Here is a 17456-nt window from a genome sequence, read left to right as displayed (position 1 = left end):
ACAGTTCACATCATTAATTTCACGGAGATCTTTAAAAACACAAGAGCTGCATGTTAAAATGAACACAAGTTATATTTACGTTAGAGGAGGGCACGTGAGCAGCATACATGAAATGGAAATTTCAGTGTTGTACAATTGTGCGCAGATGATGGACTGAAATTGAAATTCTGGTCCTTAACACTTTCATGGAGCTTAAACTATCACAAGCAAACCATTTTCTTTATGAATAAAGACACAGATGTTTTCCCTTCTTACAGTGCAATCCATGGACCCCCATCTCCTCTCAGAGGCTCAAGTGCATTGCCATTATTCAACAAAAGCCAACAGATAACTTGACAGAAGAGCTCAAGAAGTTTCAGAAGGACTACATGATGATGCACTGACCAGTGCAGATCTATCTACGACACGGAGGCAAAAACTAAAGATCGAGATAAAAAATGACTTATTTTTCCCCTCCAAAAATGAACTAGACAAAGAATACTTAATCGCAAAAGCTGACAAAAAAATGCCATAGGGAATTAAACACAGGCAAATATGAAGAGGCTGAGAGAATGTAAAGTAACAGGATTATAGAGCTCCAGTGAAGACATAGTCATGAAAACCCTTCTGTAAATGAAATTTCCGATTCCAACTCTCAGAATCTATTCCATACAAAACAACTGTTGACTGATAATTCATCAATCTTAAACTAACAGGAATCAGAGAAATCCATGTATATAATTGACTAAAAGCTGTGTTGAGCCATCCAAATCTTCTCTTTCTTTCATATGACACTCGTCTATGAAACCCAAACTCAACTTACATGCTGTGCTTGGAGGTTGGGAACTTCAACCTCCAACGGACCTTGGACTTTCTGTTCACGCCTGAGGCAGGAGATGGCTGCAAATGCAGTTCCACTTTTTAGTGTTCTTTGGCCCAAATTCATAGAAAACAAAAAGGGTGCAAAAACCTGGATCAGGAGCACTGTTTCCTAGGTAGCAGGCAGGGAGAGGAGACAGAGAGATCCAAAAAGGAAGATATGGGGCAGAGACAAGAGACAGAAACAGGTCCCAACTGAGGAAAAATGAGGAGCAGACAAAGTGGCTCCAACTGGAGAAACGGCTGCTGGGAGCAGAATTTACATGAAGTGGGCTCAGAAAAAACCCTGAAGATCCAAAGATCCAAGATTGGTGACTCCAAGCCTCAGGCTATTGGGATGAAGGTACCCCGTTGGGGCCGTACTGTCAAGTTTGGCACGGCCAAAGATCTGAAGTTGTGCTTGTGATTTGATGACCGAGCGTCAACTCGCAAATCCAGGGGAATGGAATCTCTGGAGAGAAGATCGAAACTCTGCAAGGTGGGCCGCTGTTCAAGACATCGGAGACGGTGCAACATCCAAAGAGAATTTCAAGCTGAGATCTTCAAAAGTGAAGATTGGAATCCCTCCTGAGGGGGACAGAGTTTCAGTGAAATTGGTTAACTCATAGTGGTATTTACATCTGAGTGGGATGTTGAGAAATCCGTGGAATCTGTTTTGGTCACGTCATTTATTGTGCAGTATGGTGCTTGTTGATTCATAAGCATCTCATATTAACCCTGAATGTTGGGCTATAAAGATAGATATAGTAAATTGTTTCATCTTTCTGACCTTGTACAGTAAAGATTAGTTTTGTTTGTTCAAAATGTGTGGGCTCTTGTGGCATTGTTCACTGGGCAAGTGTCATGAATCTCAAACTTTGCTTGCTTTGTTGATCTTTAATCGGATCACACCAACAGCTTGGGGTCTGGCCAAGGATCATAACACTCTCTGTGCCCTCATTGTGAATGGGAGATCAGTACTCAATTCTTTTCCTTCCTACCCAACATAACGAAGGCATCTTCAGCTACCGTGAAAGCCTTTGACCTTTTGTTTTCTATTAGCCCCCTTCCCATTTCATTGCTACTTGCCTTGGGCAAAACACAAGAGTCTAGATTCTAAGATATATCTGTAATGCACATGTTTAGTTTTGTAACACACTATATCCACACAGTGAAATCTAAACCATACAACACTACTGTTTATCACTGTGGGTTGTGAAATTTCTATCGGTTGGGAAATGAAACAGCAATTCACCAACTTCTCTAGCAGCCTGGACTCACCTACTGTGTCACTGAACAAATAACTTTCTTCTAACGTTATGATTATTCAATGAGAATTAAAAGTGAGGTCTCAAAAAAAAAAGATACGGAACTGCAATGTTATGTGTGAAAAAGAGCCTGGCTGACAGGAAGGGAGGACCCAGGTTAGCTGCTTGGTGTGTGCTACGTGCCGGTGACAGCCACGGCTACAGGAGTGGTGCAGCAATGTCATCCTCAACACATCACACAGTGGCACAGTGGTTAACACTGCTGTCTCGCGGCGCCAGGGACACGGGTTCAACTCCCAGCTTGGGTCACTGTCTGTGTGGATTTTGCACATTCTCCCCGTGTCTGCACGGCTTTCCTCCGGGTGCTCCGGTTTCCTCCCACAGTCTGAAAGACGTGCTGGTTAGGTGTATTGACCTGAACAGGCACCGGAGCGTGACGACTCGAGGATTTTCACAGTAACTTCATTGCAGTGTGAATGTAAGCCTTACTTGTGACTAATAAATAAACTTTACGTTTATATCTGGGAAAAATGGGGAAGTGTTTTTCTTTCCCCCTTTAAATGTGTTGCTTGTGCTGATATGTGAGTATGCCAAGAACACAATCAACTGGTGAACTGAATCCCATCAAAAAATAAAAATCAGCTCTTTTAATAAACAGGCACATGGATGTGTATCAGACTGTACCTGGCACGCATTAAATCTTCCATGGGACACCTTTGGGAAAGGAACAAGGAATAAGAACTTTAAAATCTTTAGTTCTTGCAGTGTGATTGAAAAGCTGCTTACAGTGGGTAAACCAGTGCATGGTGTCAACCTTTGACCCTGTTTCACATCTACCAGCTCGTTCATTATTGGAAGGCTTCTGCAATGGTGCATGATTAGCAGTCATTTCTCACTCAAAATGAAACGAGAATTAAAATGTATAAAATACACATTTACATTGGCAGGGGTGGGTAAACATGCACAACATTCCACACGTACATATGAATCTTGCAGGCAAACCTTTTGAATCCTCAGCTCACAAGTCCTGGAACCTCTAAGCATAGCCCTGCACCAAAAGCTTTGGATGCATCAAACAAATTGTAAACGGCATTTGAAAGTACAATTCATAACGTTTTAAAACAATGCAGTTTCCAAGTTGTAATATCAGATGAACATTCTCCAATTGCTGTTCAATTTAGTCAAATGACATGAACTTGAAAAACTCCATAGAGGTAAAATTTTGATTTCCCCCCATGCCGAGTGTTTGAAAATCGGTGTGCAACTCACTTACAGCAGAGCCAACTTTTCTCCGGATTTTCCAGCACTTAGTAAAACATAATGCTGGAGGCATGTCTCACATCATCAGACTAGTGGGGCAGGGCCTGACAGAGCCAACATTGTTTTCCAAACAACACCCTAACCGTAAAAACTAAAAACAAAATAACAACCACTCCCTTCCATGGAGATGGACACACACCTTCCTCCCAGAGAGAAACCACGCTAATCGGGAAACATCATCCCACATAGGGAAACCGCCCCCCCCCAAGGATCTCACAAACTGAAGCACTCCCTCCCCAGCATATCCCCCTGGTCCTGCCCAGTCATGTCCCTCTTCCCTGCCTCCACCCTCCTCCTGAGGCTTATACTTACCGGTGTGCTCCTGGTAGGTTCCTATCAACTAGTTTCCATTTTTAAATAACAGCTGTAAACTGCACTGCTGTCCCATCATAGAGGCAAAAGGGGGGAATTCCTCATGTAAGGGTGGGAAAATGAGGATACAGCGGGGAAGCCTGCTCATGAGATGTTGATGTATTGAAGTGAGGTTCCCGAATTTCCTGGGTGGGAAATCTGAAAACGACAATCCACCCAGAGATCCCCATTTTCCAGCTCACACAGAATTTTCCGTCCGCGGCGCCTTTTGTGAACATTCACGGTGAACGTGGAAACAAAATCCCCTCCCAGTTTTCATATTTTCATTATAATTTTTGTTTCCATCATGCGCACATCTGAAGTTATTAAAGTTTAAAGTTGCACAAGGATATTATAAACACTCCATATATTATTAAAAATGCAGCAACTGACAAGCCAAGAATTAATAGATGCAGCTTTAGCATACTACACAGACACAATAAAGATTTAAAAACACACGTATTCAAATTACTGTATGTAGATTAGGTTCCATAGCATAATGGTTATATTATTGCACTAGAAATTACAAGGTCAAATTCCACCACAGGGCTCTGAATTCAGTTTGACAAATAAAAAATCTGTAAACAGAATTGAAAAAGTGATCAGTTAAGAAAAGTGAGCAACAAATGGTCCTCATCAGGTCTGGACTTGTAATTCCAGTCTCACACTGATATGATTTATTATTAACTACCCTCTGGAATGGCCTAACAATCATTAGGTATGAGCATTAAATACCAGCCTTGCCAGCAATGACTACATCCCAATAATGAATTAGAAATACATTTGAATTAAAAAGTTATCAACTCACAAGCTAGCAGGGTGCAATGTGTCAATCCAAGGTCATACTAGGAGATATGCTACCCCAATCCATTGTCAGATACATCAAGAGATACAACAAAGTCACCATAAGCTAAAAATATCTGGAATTAAGAATCTACTGATGACCATGAAACATGGTCAGAAAAACCCACCAAGTTCACTAAAGGACATTAATGTTCTTAATGTCCTTAATTTAAGGACATTAAATTAAATGTCCTTAATTTAAAATCTGCCTTCCTTACCTGGTCTGGTCTACATGTCACTCCAGAGCCACTGCAATGTGGTTGATTCTCAACTGTCCTCAGGCAACTAGGGATGGGGCAATAAATATTGGCCATTTGGCAACGCCCAAGTTCCACGAATGAATAAAAAAAACTTCAGCTGATAATGGAGGCTTTTGATACCTTAAGATTTTAGCAAATTTCACAACTCAATAACTGAGCAGCAATTTCTATAGCTGCATTTAATAAAAGATAATTTTTTCCCCTGCACATTTGGTAATCAATTTGTTTTGTGGTACAGTTCCTTGCTGCCCAACCTACAATTCCCATCTAAGTGAGCATTCTTCATGCGTAACTTTAGACAAGCAAAGTGCGTGAGGGGACAGACAGTTGGATAGTCAATCAGGTGACAGGAGGGAGTTGGAGAGATGGGGAATTGTCAGTGGGCTGTAATGGGGGGTGGGGGGGGGAGGGGTACACAGCATCAGTACCATAGTTATCCAGAAGTTAGAAGTTGTTTTAATCCAAACTATTCCGCTAAAACAATCAAAACCATGGAATCTCCAATTAAAATCGGATAGTTCCTAGTGCAGGAAAATTGCCCACCGGAAGTTTCAACTTCCCAGGCAATTCCCATGCATTCCTTGCGTGGGGACTTCTGGAGGGTCCTCTGGGGTACAACCCCCTGGAAATAAGAAGCATTGGATCTACGTGCCATTTTCAATTTCGAATTTAATTTTAGCACTTTGGCCAGGTATCAGCAAACAAATTTGATGCAGGAAATGGGTGTGATAGCATTTACCCTTCACACTTCTGGTGGTGTAGATTAAAAAAACAGATCAAAATACACATGCCCAGCAAAAGATGAGCACATGGAAAGGTCAATCATAGTTCAACTGAATACAGGCAAGGACTGAAAAACATCAGCCATGTACTATTTTACTTTTAATAGTGCTAGCTCAATCAAAAGCACAATCAAAGCAAAGTCTAGGCCAATGAATCACTTATTGACACGCAGTTATTGTTCTGTAGAAAAACACGAGAGCATGATTTCACACAATGTCCACAAACAACAATGACATGAATTTCCAACAAATGGGTTTTGGTTGCTGAGGGCTAATTGTCAGACAGAATCTAGGACAAACCCCACTCTTCAAACAAAGTGCCATGGGGATTTGCTTATTATGTCCACCTAAACAGGTGATCTGTTCAAACAAGGGCAATACGTTCCCTTGGCTATTGAGAAGCAAGTGGCAGTTATTTACACTGGTGTCTGACGCCACTTAGATAAAAGTGGAGCCTAACAGGATCACAAAGTTCAAACCCGTCTTCCTGGCCCATGTGAAAAGTCAGCACCAGGATATCTTGGAAGCAATTAGGGCTGAGGGGCAGATAAGTACCGAGATGGAAGTCAAGCTGAAGAAGATTGTAGTGGACTACTTAGCCACCTTTGAGGCATAAACTCACTCATGTCTATCAAGCTATATTGTGAATGTGTGGCTGAGGACTCCGATTCCTCATCAAATGAGCTGTTGGAAAGCAGTTTATGTTTTTGTTTAAAATATACAGAACATTTTTGCTTCAAGGAATAAAACGTTTCACTCAAAACAAAACACAGACAACCCCTCGGTTTTATATTTTAAATAATGGACAGCACCTTCAACAATGCAGCATTAGGTTTCAGCGCTGACGAAGATTCAGTGCTTCACGTCCTGAAATGGGTGAAGGCAGCCTGTCCTCAGCCAATCGAATGAAAGTTGGGAGTCATACAGGCAAGGACAAGCTCCACTTCAGTTCCTGAGTAAGCAATCTGGAACAGGATGCTACGTACACAATCGATACCACCCGGCTAGAATTGATAAAAATATCACTGACCCATTCCTGATGGCTGATTGATGACACACTGACAATGCACCCAAGGTTAAGAATAATACTAGGCTTAGTCTTGGTGACTCATTTTTCTAACAGCCCCAGCAATATTCATCCTACAGGCTTATACCTGAAGGAAGCTATAGGAGAGCTGCTTAAGGTGTTAAACATTATCAGAAATACATTCTGGCATCAGTTACTGAAATTTGATTCAGCGGCGGTTACAAAGACTTAGAACATGGTACAGTAGTGAAATCACTAGCAGTCACCACAACAGTTTTTAATCTTCAGTGCACCAGCTACCTCATTAATAGATGTCAGAAAAATGATTGCTTTATTTACAGACACACCCAGCACCATTGAAACCCTTAGTTCATTTAACAAAGAGTTTTGATTTGGCAATTGAGAAGGAGTTACAGCCAAAATTTTATATTTATTTTTCCCCAAAACAATCTGTGCAGGCAGCAGCATGCTGACCCCAGTCTTGCTACACACCACTTAAGAGGGACCATATTCAAAGTCAATGCTAACAAGTTCACTAAAGAGGTAGATGGGCTGGGACCAGACATTGATATTAATGGACTGCAGCTAAAACAATGTGGCTCCAAGTTTATTTTGAACCAACTAAATTTGTAATGTTCATTGAAGTAAATGATATCAAATTTTCAACACAATGGAGAATTTGGTTCTTGTTTATCAGATGCAAACAAAGAGTTGATTATATGTGGCAGCACGGTGGTTAGCACTGCTGCCTCACAGCTTCAGGGACCCCAGTTCACTTCCCAGCTTGGGTCACTGGGTGGAGTTTGCACATTCTGCCCATGTCTGCATGGGTTCCCTCTGGGTGCTCCGGTTTCCTCCTACAGTCCAAAAATGTGTGGGTTAGGTTGATTGACTCTGTTAACTTGCCCCTTATTGTCCCGGGATGTGTGGGTTAGAGAGATCAGTGAGGTAAATGTGCACTGTTGTGGGGTTATGTTGTCAGCGCAGACCCGATGGGCCAAATGACTGCCTCCTGCACTGTAGGGATTCTATGATGATTTCTATATGAGGAACAAGCCCTGGTGGGCCGTAAGAAATTAAGAAGGTGGTTAAATGGTTAACTGTTTAGAGTGATTTCCAAGAAATGGTTCCAAGTGCAGACAACCTACCCCTAGATTACTCCATATATCATAAGAGCATGCAAAATTATACAGGTTTCAGCAAAGCCTTTGACAAGGTGCCAGATAGGAGATGTGTAAAGAAGGTAAATTCACATGGGATACAGGATAATTTGATAAAGTGAATTCAGAATTGGCTCAGTTATAGGAAGCATAGGATGGTGACATAAGGCTGCTTTAGTGACTGGAGCCAGTGTCCAATGGCGTACTACACGGTTCCGGACACCCAAAAGTTCTGTGGAACAAAGGGACTTTGGCATATTTGTCCAGAGATCTCTGAAGGCATGTTAGTAAGGTTGTGAAAAAGGGATGCAAGTATATGGGACACTTGCCTTTATCAATCGAGGCATAGATTACAAAAGCAGTGAAATCGTGCTGAGTTGTATTGAACTTTGGTGAGGCCACAGCTAAAGTACTGTGCGCAGTTCTGGTCACCACATTATAGGAAGGATGCCATTGTACTGGAGAGGATGCAGAGGAAATTCACCAAGATGCTACCTGGGATGGAACGTTTACGAAGAGAGGTTGGGTAGGCTTGGGTTGTTTTCATGGAGCAGCGAAGACTGAGAAGGTGACCTGATCAAGGTGTACACGATTATTTGGGGCATGAACAGAGTGGATAAGCAGTAGCTGTTACCCTTAGGTAAGGGTCAGTCACGAGGGGACATAGGTTTAGGGGAATATGAGGAAAAATGTTTTTACCCAGAGGGAGGTGACGGTCTGGAAGGTGCTGCCTGGGAGGGTAGCAGAGGCAGCTTGCCTCACCTCCCTTACAAAGTGCCTGGGTGAGCACTTGGCACATCATAACATTCAGGGCCAAGTGCTGGCAGATGGGATTAGGTGGGAATTCAGGTGTTTCTAATGTGTTGGTGTGGGCCCGATGGGCCAAAGGGCCTTTTTTTGTTGCATGATTCTATGATTTATATTTGTTGTGTTGGGGGATGGTGTAAAGAGGCAGGGTTAGACTAAGCAGATCTTTTTGTAGTATACATCCGCTGTCAGGGAATTGTATTTGGATCTTACACAACATTCCAAGATTAAAAACATTCCTTAGCTTGTTTCCAACACCCCTGCTTCTGTTTGGGAATCAGACTTTGGGTAACAGAAAACTCATCATCAGGAAGCAACCTCCAAGGAAGATGATGAGGCAACTTTTGAACAACTATTTCAATAGTTCAGATATAACTAATTTTACCACCATTCTAAAATATCACTAAAATGTGATATTAATTCACTGGCACAGTTGTGCATTGGTGCAGATTCACAGTTGTTTTTGCTGCATTGATAGTAACTCCAAGGAAACAATTAGTCTGTCAGCACAGTTACACGTCTGGGTTTAGGAATGTAATACTTGAGGTTACTTTGTTAGTTCTGGCCTATAGACAGTTAAACTGTACAAGAATGCAATGAGCTTTGCAGCTTGTCTAGGGGCACACATATACTTGTGCTCACATTTTGGCATTACTGTCAATGATGCCTGGTGTGCCACATCCAGCATGAGTAACCTACTCAAACCCGACAAAGATAGAATCCCAGTTGCTTTAAGCCAAATTTCATATTTTGAAATTAAATTGCCAAATGCGTTCAAATATTATCACAAACAACTGCGGGAAAAGCCTTTAATACCTTACCACCCATCACATAATTCTATAATCTGTCAGCCCAACCAGGATAATCTTCTATTTGTTAGAGAGCTCCAAATTTCCAATTATGGTTCATTTGGAAGAAACTTCAAGCAACAGGGATAGAATTCTGCTCTTCAACACGGGGCAAGGGAAAAACACCATTAATCTATTTGTCTTTCTGCTGTTTTGTCTTCTTGCACCTTGTGCAACAGCACAGTGCTTAGCACTGCTGCCTCACAGCACCAGGGACCCGGGTTCCATTCCATCTTGGGTGACTGTCCGTGTGGAGTTTGTGCGTCTTTCCCACCCGCCGCGCACCCCCCCCCCCCCAAAATTCTGCGCAGGTTTCCTCCGGGTGCTCCAGTTTCCTCCCACACTCCAAAAGGTGTGCAGGTTAGATGGATTGGCCATGGTAAATTGCCCCAAGATGTGAAGGTTAGGAGATTAGCAAGGTAAATATGCAGGGTTACAAGGATAGGGCCTGGGTAGGATGCTCTGTCGGAGAAGACCCAATGGCTTCCTTCAACACCGTAGGGATTCTATGATCATTACAGACTTTGTAATGGCAGCAAAACATCTGGGAAAAACTCCATACAATGGCATTTTGTACATTAGATTATTAAAAAGGTGCAAATTTATCAGAGAGGGAGTTTTTATGCCTCAGTATCAGACTCAGATAGAGCACCAGCTCCATGCAGAACTTCAGTAAACTTCCTTTTGTAACATAACTGTGTGAGCTATTTCTAAACACTATATCTCCCGCATTTTATCACAAATAAATATGGCCCTTCCACGTTAACTCCACCCCTCCCCAAATAAAATGTTACCAAACACTTTATAGTGTCAGAGTATGGTTGACAGCATTATATCCTTGCCTTTGAAGTAGAAGGTTATGGGTTCATTTACGAAGACGCCACCTTGCCCCTCACCTGGGGTGTGCTGATCCTCAGGTTAAAGCACCAAGTCAACTTTCCCCCTCAAAGGGTAGAGCAGCCTATGGGACTATGGTAACTTTACCTTTTGTGGGTTCAAACACTGCTCCAGACTGGAGTACACGCTGCAAGGGTGCTGCACTGCTGGAGCTGCCGTATTTCATACAAGGTGCTTCTCCAGGTGGGCACTTCCTATGTCCTCAGTATCTCTTTCTCACAGCCATCCTCCATTGCTCATGGCATTTTACAGAACACATTAATCAGATAATGAAGAAATTATGCTGAGGACATCAAAGACTGTGTAAACATTCATTACAATACATCTTTAAATATGCAGAACTGTTAGAACCACAGAGTCCCTACAGTGCAGAAGGAACCATTCGGGCCATCAAGTCTGCACCAACTCTCTGAAAGAGCACTTACCTAAGCCCATCCCTGTAACCATTTATCATTGTTAGTTCGCCTAACCTACACATTACTGGACACTGAAGGAGCAATTTAGCATGATCGATCCTACACATCTTTAGACTGTGGGATGAAACCAGAGCACCCAGAGTAAACCCACGCAGACACAAGACTTGCAAACTCGACAATTACCCAAGCGCAATTTAACCTGGGAGCCTGGCACTGCGAGGCAGCAATGCTAACCACTGTGCCACCCAATAGTTAAGATAAAATCTCATACCAAGGTTGCAGAGACAATTACAGGTACAACTGGAACACAAGTATAAAAATAGTTGGATGAATTATGTTGCAGTTGGGATAGGGCAACTTTTATTTCCTTCTGAAAGCAAGTTAGGGTGATACAAGCACCTTCCCTCCCAACCTCTTATACCCAGTGTAAAACAATGAAGTGCATCTCAAACACAGACTCTTGGGGCCAACCTGCCTGTTCGATTAAATATGTAATTAGCAGATAGAGCATGAATGACACTGGTGGAGATGTTAGCAATGATGACACAAGCATGTTTTATGCCACGTACAGCTGTGGAAACGTGCAGATCAGATCAGTCGGGAGCAACATAGCTAACAGCATACACACACGCACAAGCCCAATGGGTCACACATAGCAAATAGTGTCAGACATAGAAGTCTCAGTCGATAGTGCGAGGAAGTGTGTACAAACCCAGCAACCTCTTCACCTATAAATTTCACACACAGGTAGAGGGCCATTCCACAACCACCAGACTGTAATACAATGATATCCTGAGCACGCTCTGACTACACTTTTTATTACTTTCACATCTGCAGTCGCCCATCCTCCTACAGAGAGATGGTGCCAGCGGCTCCGTGGTACTTATAAACTGGAAATGCCAGAAGGTGCATATAAATTAATGGACACGAAAGAATTGGGGGGGGGGAAGCTTACTGAGAAAGTCGCTCAGAGCATTCTTGAAATTCCGTTTAAGGAAAGTCATGAACTCGGATGGCAAATTTTTACTGAGGGAACTGAGACATCAGGAGAGGGGTGGAGTCAGTTTCAGGGAGAGGACGCCTTTTTAAAAGAAAAAAAATAAATTTAAAAAAAAAATCAGTAAATGCGGGGAGCAACGCAGGGTGGACTGGAATCCACAGTTTCACCGAAAGACGAAGGAAATTGACATGTTGTGAAATTGACAAGTTCCTGGTTAAGTTACACGCTTGCTAACACGTTTGTTCGAGCCGCAAGAGACATGTTTCCCCTGTGTATCCATTTGTAACCGCGCTCTGCCGGTCTTTTAGACTGAATTCACTTGTTTACTGGTTAAGTACAAACTAGCAGGAAAGAGTGTAACAATTCCCAGGCCGGGGGTGCGGGGGGGAAACATCCAGCTCCGACCAAGACACAATTGTAGCAATGATGCCCATTTCAAGAAAACCACACACCGGCAACTTGCTCAACTTTTGCCCCGTTCCCAACTCCGGCTCCTAAAGTTTGATTGTAAATAAACCTACTTTTGTGCTTGCTGCCTCCCCAACTTTGCTTGGCGATGCTGGGGCTTCTGATAATCGCTCGTCCAGCCGACTTTAAAGCGTCCATGTTACAAATGCCAGCGTCCAAAACAAAATAACAAAGCTAAAAGTGTTTCTGCCGGAGCCTTCTCCTCTATTCCAATCGCCTCCTGTAAACTTTCTTTTTTTTAAAGAAAAGTAACGAAAAGCTCTCAATGGAGTTTAGGGGGAGGTAACATTCATGTAAAATACTTTGGTGCACCGCTGACGCAACACGTTCTGACAATTGCGTTTAGAGATCACCAGTCAGAAAGTTTATTTCACCCCAAGTGGGACGGAAATTCACAATCGTCAAACTTTTTACAGGTTGTAACAGGATGAGATCATGCCGATGGGCTGGTCCTAGCCTCGTGGTTTATCAGTGCACAGGAACTCTTAAGGTGGCAGCACCCAGCGAACACAGCCAATCGCTTCTCAGCCTGTTGGCTAAGATCAAGTGTAGTTTTGGCATTCTGCACTTGGTTGAAGTCGAGAGGATACACTGAGGCTTCACTTGAAGCAATTTTTTTTAAAAACGGCATCTAGGCGTTTGATGCAAATGAGATCAAGCCTTGGAGAAGGTGCAATGCCTGCTCCAATGAGATTGTATCATGCAGGTCAAGCCCAAGATAGGAAGTGGGATGCTTGTCTTGTCAGCTTGGATCAGGAATGTCTCACTTGCTGAGACTTTGAATTGGAGTTTGATTGGATTGAATTGGATGTAAAAAAAAACTGTGAGGAGTGGCATGTGTGTGTGTAAGACAAGAAAGCATCAGATCAGGCCCAAGATGGGGTGCAATCAGCTTGTCAGCTTGCATCTCATTTGTCCTTCTCGTGGGGATCATGAATTGGATCCAACTTGAATTTGTATTTTTTGGATGGAATAAAAATTGAATAAAAATAGAAAAAAGATGGGGTGTAATGCCTTGTCAGCTTAGATCTTGTTTGTCTTTCTCGTGGGGACCATGAATTGGATCCAATTTGAATTTGGCGTTTGGAGCAAGCAAGGGATGGGTTCGAGTTTGCCCACTCCATTCTGAGCATTGGCTGTGTAATGTTAAGAATGGAGTAATTATTTTTTTAAAAATCTTGTTTGTCTCCCTTCTGGGCACTATGACTTGGATTCAATTGAATGTTAAATTTGGTTTTTGGAGCAGGGAATGGATTTGGTCTTGCTTGGTCCATTCTGAGCATTGGCTTTGTAACTATAAGGTTGGAGTAGTTGTTTGGTGCAGAGGGACCTCGGGGTCCTTGTGCATGAGTCGCAAAAACCCAGCCTGCAGGTGCAGCAGGTGGTCAGGAAGGCGAATGGGATGCTGGCCTTCATAGCGAGGGGGATTGAATATAAAAGTAGGGAGGTCTTGCTGCAGCTGTATAGGGCATTGGTGAGGCTGCTGCTGGAGTACTGTGTGCAGTTTTGGTCGCCGCACTTACGCAAGAATATTTTGGCCTTGGATGGAGTGCAGAGGAGGTTTACTAGGCTGATACCGGAGTTGAGGGGGTTGAGCTATGAGGAGAGGCTGAATAAACTAGGCTTGTACTCGTTAGAGTTTAGAAGAATGAGGGGAGATCTCATTGAGACATATAAGATGATGAATGGGATGGACAGGTTAGAGGTGGAGAGACTCTTCCCACTCAGAAAGGACAGTAGGACTAGGGGGCACAGCCTCAAGATAAAGGGGGGGTGGTTTAGAATGGAGTTGAGGAGGAACTTCTTCACTCAAAGGGTGGTGAATCTCTGGAATTCTCTGCCCGTTGAAGTGGTGGAGGCTGCCTCGCTAAATATTTTTAAGACGTGGGTTGATGGGTTTTTGATAAGCGAGGGGATTAAGGGTTATGGGGAGAGGGCGGGAATGTGGAACTGAGCCACGACAGATCAGCCATGATCTTATTGAATGGCGGGGCAGGCTCGAAGGGCTCGATGGCCTACTCCTGCTCCTATTTCTTATGTTTTTTAAGTTAACATATTGTTTTGAATGTCTTGGCATGGGCAAAAAATTGGATCTTCCAGTCCTGTCACTACCATCAGTAGCCAATTTTCTTTTTGGTGACACAAGTTAAGCATCTTCTATCCAAAACCCTTGGGGCTGATTGCATTTTGGATTTCAGATCATTACAGTTTTCAGATCATAGAATCATGCAATGCAGAAGGAGGCATTTTGGCCCATCGAGACTGCACCGACCTACAAATCCACCCAGGCTCTATCCCCATAGCCCTGTGCATTTACCCTTGCTAGTCCCCTTGACGGGCAGTTTAGAATAGCCAATCCACCTAACCCATGGCCAACCCAAGCACCAGCAGGAAACCCACGCAGACACAGGGAGAACGTACAAGCTCCACACAGACAGTGACTCAAGCTGGGAATTGGACCCGGGTCCCTGGCGCTGTGAGGCAACAGTGCTAACCACTGTACCATAGTGCCGCTTATAAACTTAAAATAGCCTAAGTTTTGATGAGCTATCGTCTAAAGTAAACAAAATGGCTTGAAAAGTAAGCTGTATTCCTGAATAATAAATGCTGAGTGGGTACCAGTGACAACATTTATTTTTGACATGGTTGCCACAAAGTCACAAAGTAAACAATGCAGACAAACAAAAACAGAAAATGCTGGAAAATCTCAGCAGGCTTGACAGCATCTAGAGAGACAAAATAGAGCCAATGTTTTGAGTCTGGATGATGTCTCTATTTTCTCACTATAGATGCAGTCAGACCTGCTGAGATTATCCTGCATTTTCTGTTTTTGTTTCAGATTCCAGCATCTGCAGTATTTTCCCTTTATCTTAATGCAGACAAACGATTAGACTTTTTACACTAAAGATAGATGACATGCATAAAAACTGTAATAAAATCAAATTACTGATAGAGCGGCACGGTGGCACAGTGCTTAGCACGGTTGCCTCACAGCATCAGGGACCTGGGTTCAATTCCTGGCTTGGGTCACTGACTGTGTGGAGTCTGCATGTTCTCCCCGTGTCTGTGTGGGTTTCCTCCAGGTGCTCCGGTTTCCTCCCACAGTCCAAAGATGTGTGGGTTAGGTTGATTGGCCATGCTAAATTGCCCTTTAGTGTCAGGGAGACTAGAAGGGTAAGTGGGGTTATGGGGATAGGACCTGGGTGGGATTGTGGTCAGTGAGACTCAACCACGTGGCCTGCGTCTGCACTGTAAGGATTCTATACTGGAATCTGAAACAAAAACAGAAAATGCTAGAAAATTTCAGCAGGTCTGACATTGGAGAGAAAATAGAGTCAATGTTTTGGGTCAGGCTGACCCTTTGTCAGGGCTCTTGAGTTCTCCAGCATTTTCTGTTCATGTTTCAGAAAAACTGTGGTGTTTGGATGTGTTCGGTTTATGGACAAAGGAAACTCAGCCTGTATCAGTCAACTTAAAAATATAGTTTAAACTGCATCCCCTCATCATCTGCTCAGTCCACACAAGCAGGAGCCAAAGTATGTGGGGTTGTTGTTTCTCCTGTGCCAAATCATTAAAAAAAATGTCCATGTGCCAAGCCACCGGTACTTCTGCACTGACATAAATATTAAACTGCTGGTCCAATTCTATTCCAGGAATCTTGGTCCACTCTTACTTGGAATGCTGAAATCCTTAATCTACAAAAGCTCTAAACTTAGATCTCAGGTTGCAACATATGGCTCTGTCCTTCTACTATCTCACACTATGTGAACAATATCAATCCTTTAAGAGGCATTTATTTTTAAACTTGATTCGATTGTCAATGGCTGCATTCATGTTTGCTGTTCTGACCTTTACAGATGGAATGCAGTAAAGTTGCCAGATTCAACCAGGCAAGAATTTAGCATCTTTAGACTTGCCAGCATTTGTTTGAGAATGTTTTATTCTCATGGCAATGAATTGTTCCCATCGTTTTCAATTAATTTTAGTTTTTTAATTGAGTCACAAGTAGGCTTGCATTAACTCTACAATGAGGGACAGCACAGTAGCACAGTGGTTAGCACTGCTGCTTCACAGCTCCAGGGTCCTGGGTTCGATTCCTGGCTTGGGTCACTGTCTGTGTGGAGTTTGCATGTTCTCCTCGTGTCTGCGTGGGTTTCCTCCAGGTGTCTAGTTTCCTCCCACAGCCCAAAGATGTGCGGGTCAGGTTGATTGGCCATGCTAAGAAATTGTCCCTTAGTGTCCAGGGATGTGTAATTTAGAGGGATTAGTGGGTATAATATATGGGGATAGGGCCTGGATGGGATTGTGTTCGGTGCAGACTTGATGGGCCGAAGGGCCTCTTTCTGCACAGTAGGTTCTATGATTCTATGATCTGTAACCCCCACGACTTGCCTGGGCTTGCAAAATCTTACACTACAATGAAGTTTCTGTGAAAATCCCCTTGTCGCCACGCTCCGGCGCCTGTTCGGGTACACTGTGCTAGAAATTAGCATGGCCAATGCAACTAACCAGCACATCTTTTGGACTGTGGGAGGAAACCCACACGGATATGGGGAGAACGTGCAAACTCCACAAGAAAGTGACCCAAGGCGGGAATCGAATGCAGGTCCCTGACGCTGTGAGACAGCAGTGCTAACCACTGTGCCACCATGCCACCCCAGTGAAAGGTGAAGCAGAATAATTCTTAAGGTATATTTGAACTTGAAGCAGATTTACAGGAATCATTGTCCACTTTATCTGTAACATAGCAGGGCAGCAGATATAAAGTGCTAGATTCCACACAAAACTGATTATAATTACTGTTACTTATCTAAAATGTGTACACATACATAGCTCAAGGAAATAGCTGGTAATATTGTTAATGGTGTAACGTGTGTTGATCTCTGATGTGATAAACATGATTTTGATATTGTGATGACATTGCAGATGGAACTACTTCAGAATGTTTGTATAAACACAGGCCACTGCATCCAAATTTCCACCTGGATCTAATATTTAACTTCAACTTGCTTTCAAAACTAAGCTGAATTTTTGTTTTCTGCTCAGATTAGTTTTCACACCTTTTCATTAAAAATCTCATTCACAGCTTCTTTGACAAATTGCTTGTTGCCCTGAAAACTTTGACCATCTCGCACTCAATGAGCCAGACTGTCCTGCAGTCTGGTGGCTGCA

General features: G+C 43.0%; 1 protein-coding gene across 2 annotated transcripts in view; it reads right to left on the bottom strand.

The window, feature by feature from the left end:
- ldlrap1b (low density lipoprotein receptor adaptor protein 1b) overlaps positions 1–12642 on the bottom strand; it is a 46737-nt gene extending 34095 nt beyond the window's left edge. Inside the window, exon 1 of one of the 2 annotated variants that reach the window (XM_080211396.1) lies at positions 12338–12642. In XM_080211396.1, the coding sequence (XP_080067522.1) occupies positions 12338–12422 (85 nt within the window). In that variant the 5' untranslated portion in view covers positions 12423–12642. The remainder of the gene's footprint in view (positions 1–12337) is intronic. The other variant, XM_080211395.1, reaches the window with a different exon arrangement.
- Positions 12643–17456: the final 4814 nt, after the last annotated feature.

This window comes from Carcharhinus amblyrhynchos, chromosome 24, assembly GCF_965287045.1.
Source record: "Carcharhinus amblyrhynchos chromosome 24, sCarAmb.v2.hapA, whole genome shotgun sequence".
NCBI classification, from domain to species: Eukaryota; Metazoa; Chordata; class Chondrichthyes; order Carcharhiniformes; family Carcharhinidae; genus Carcharhinus; species Carcharhinus amblyrhynchos.
This window is presented reverse-complemented; position numbering and strand designations above follow the sequence as displayed.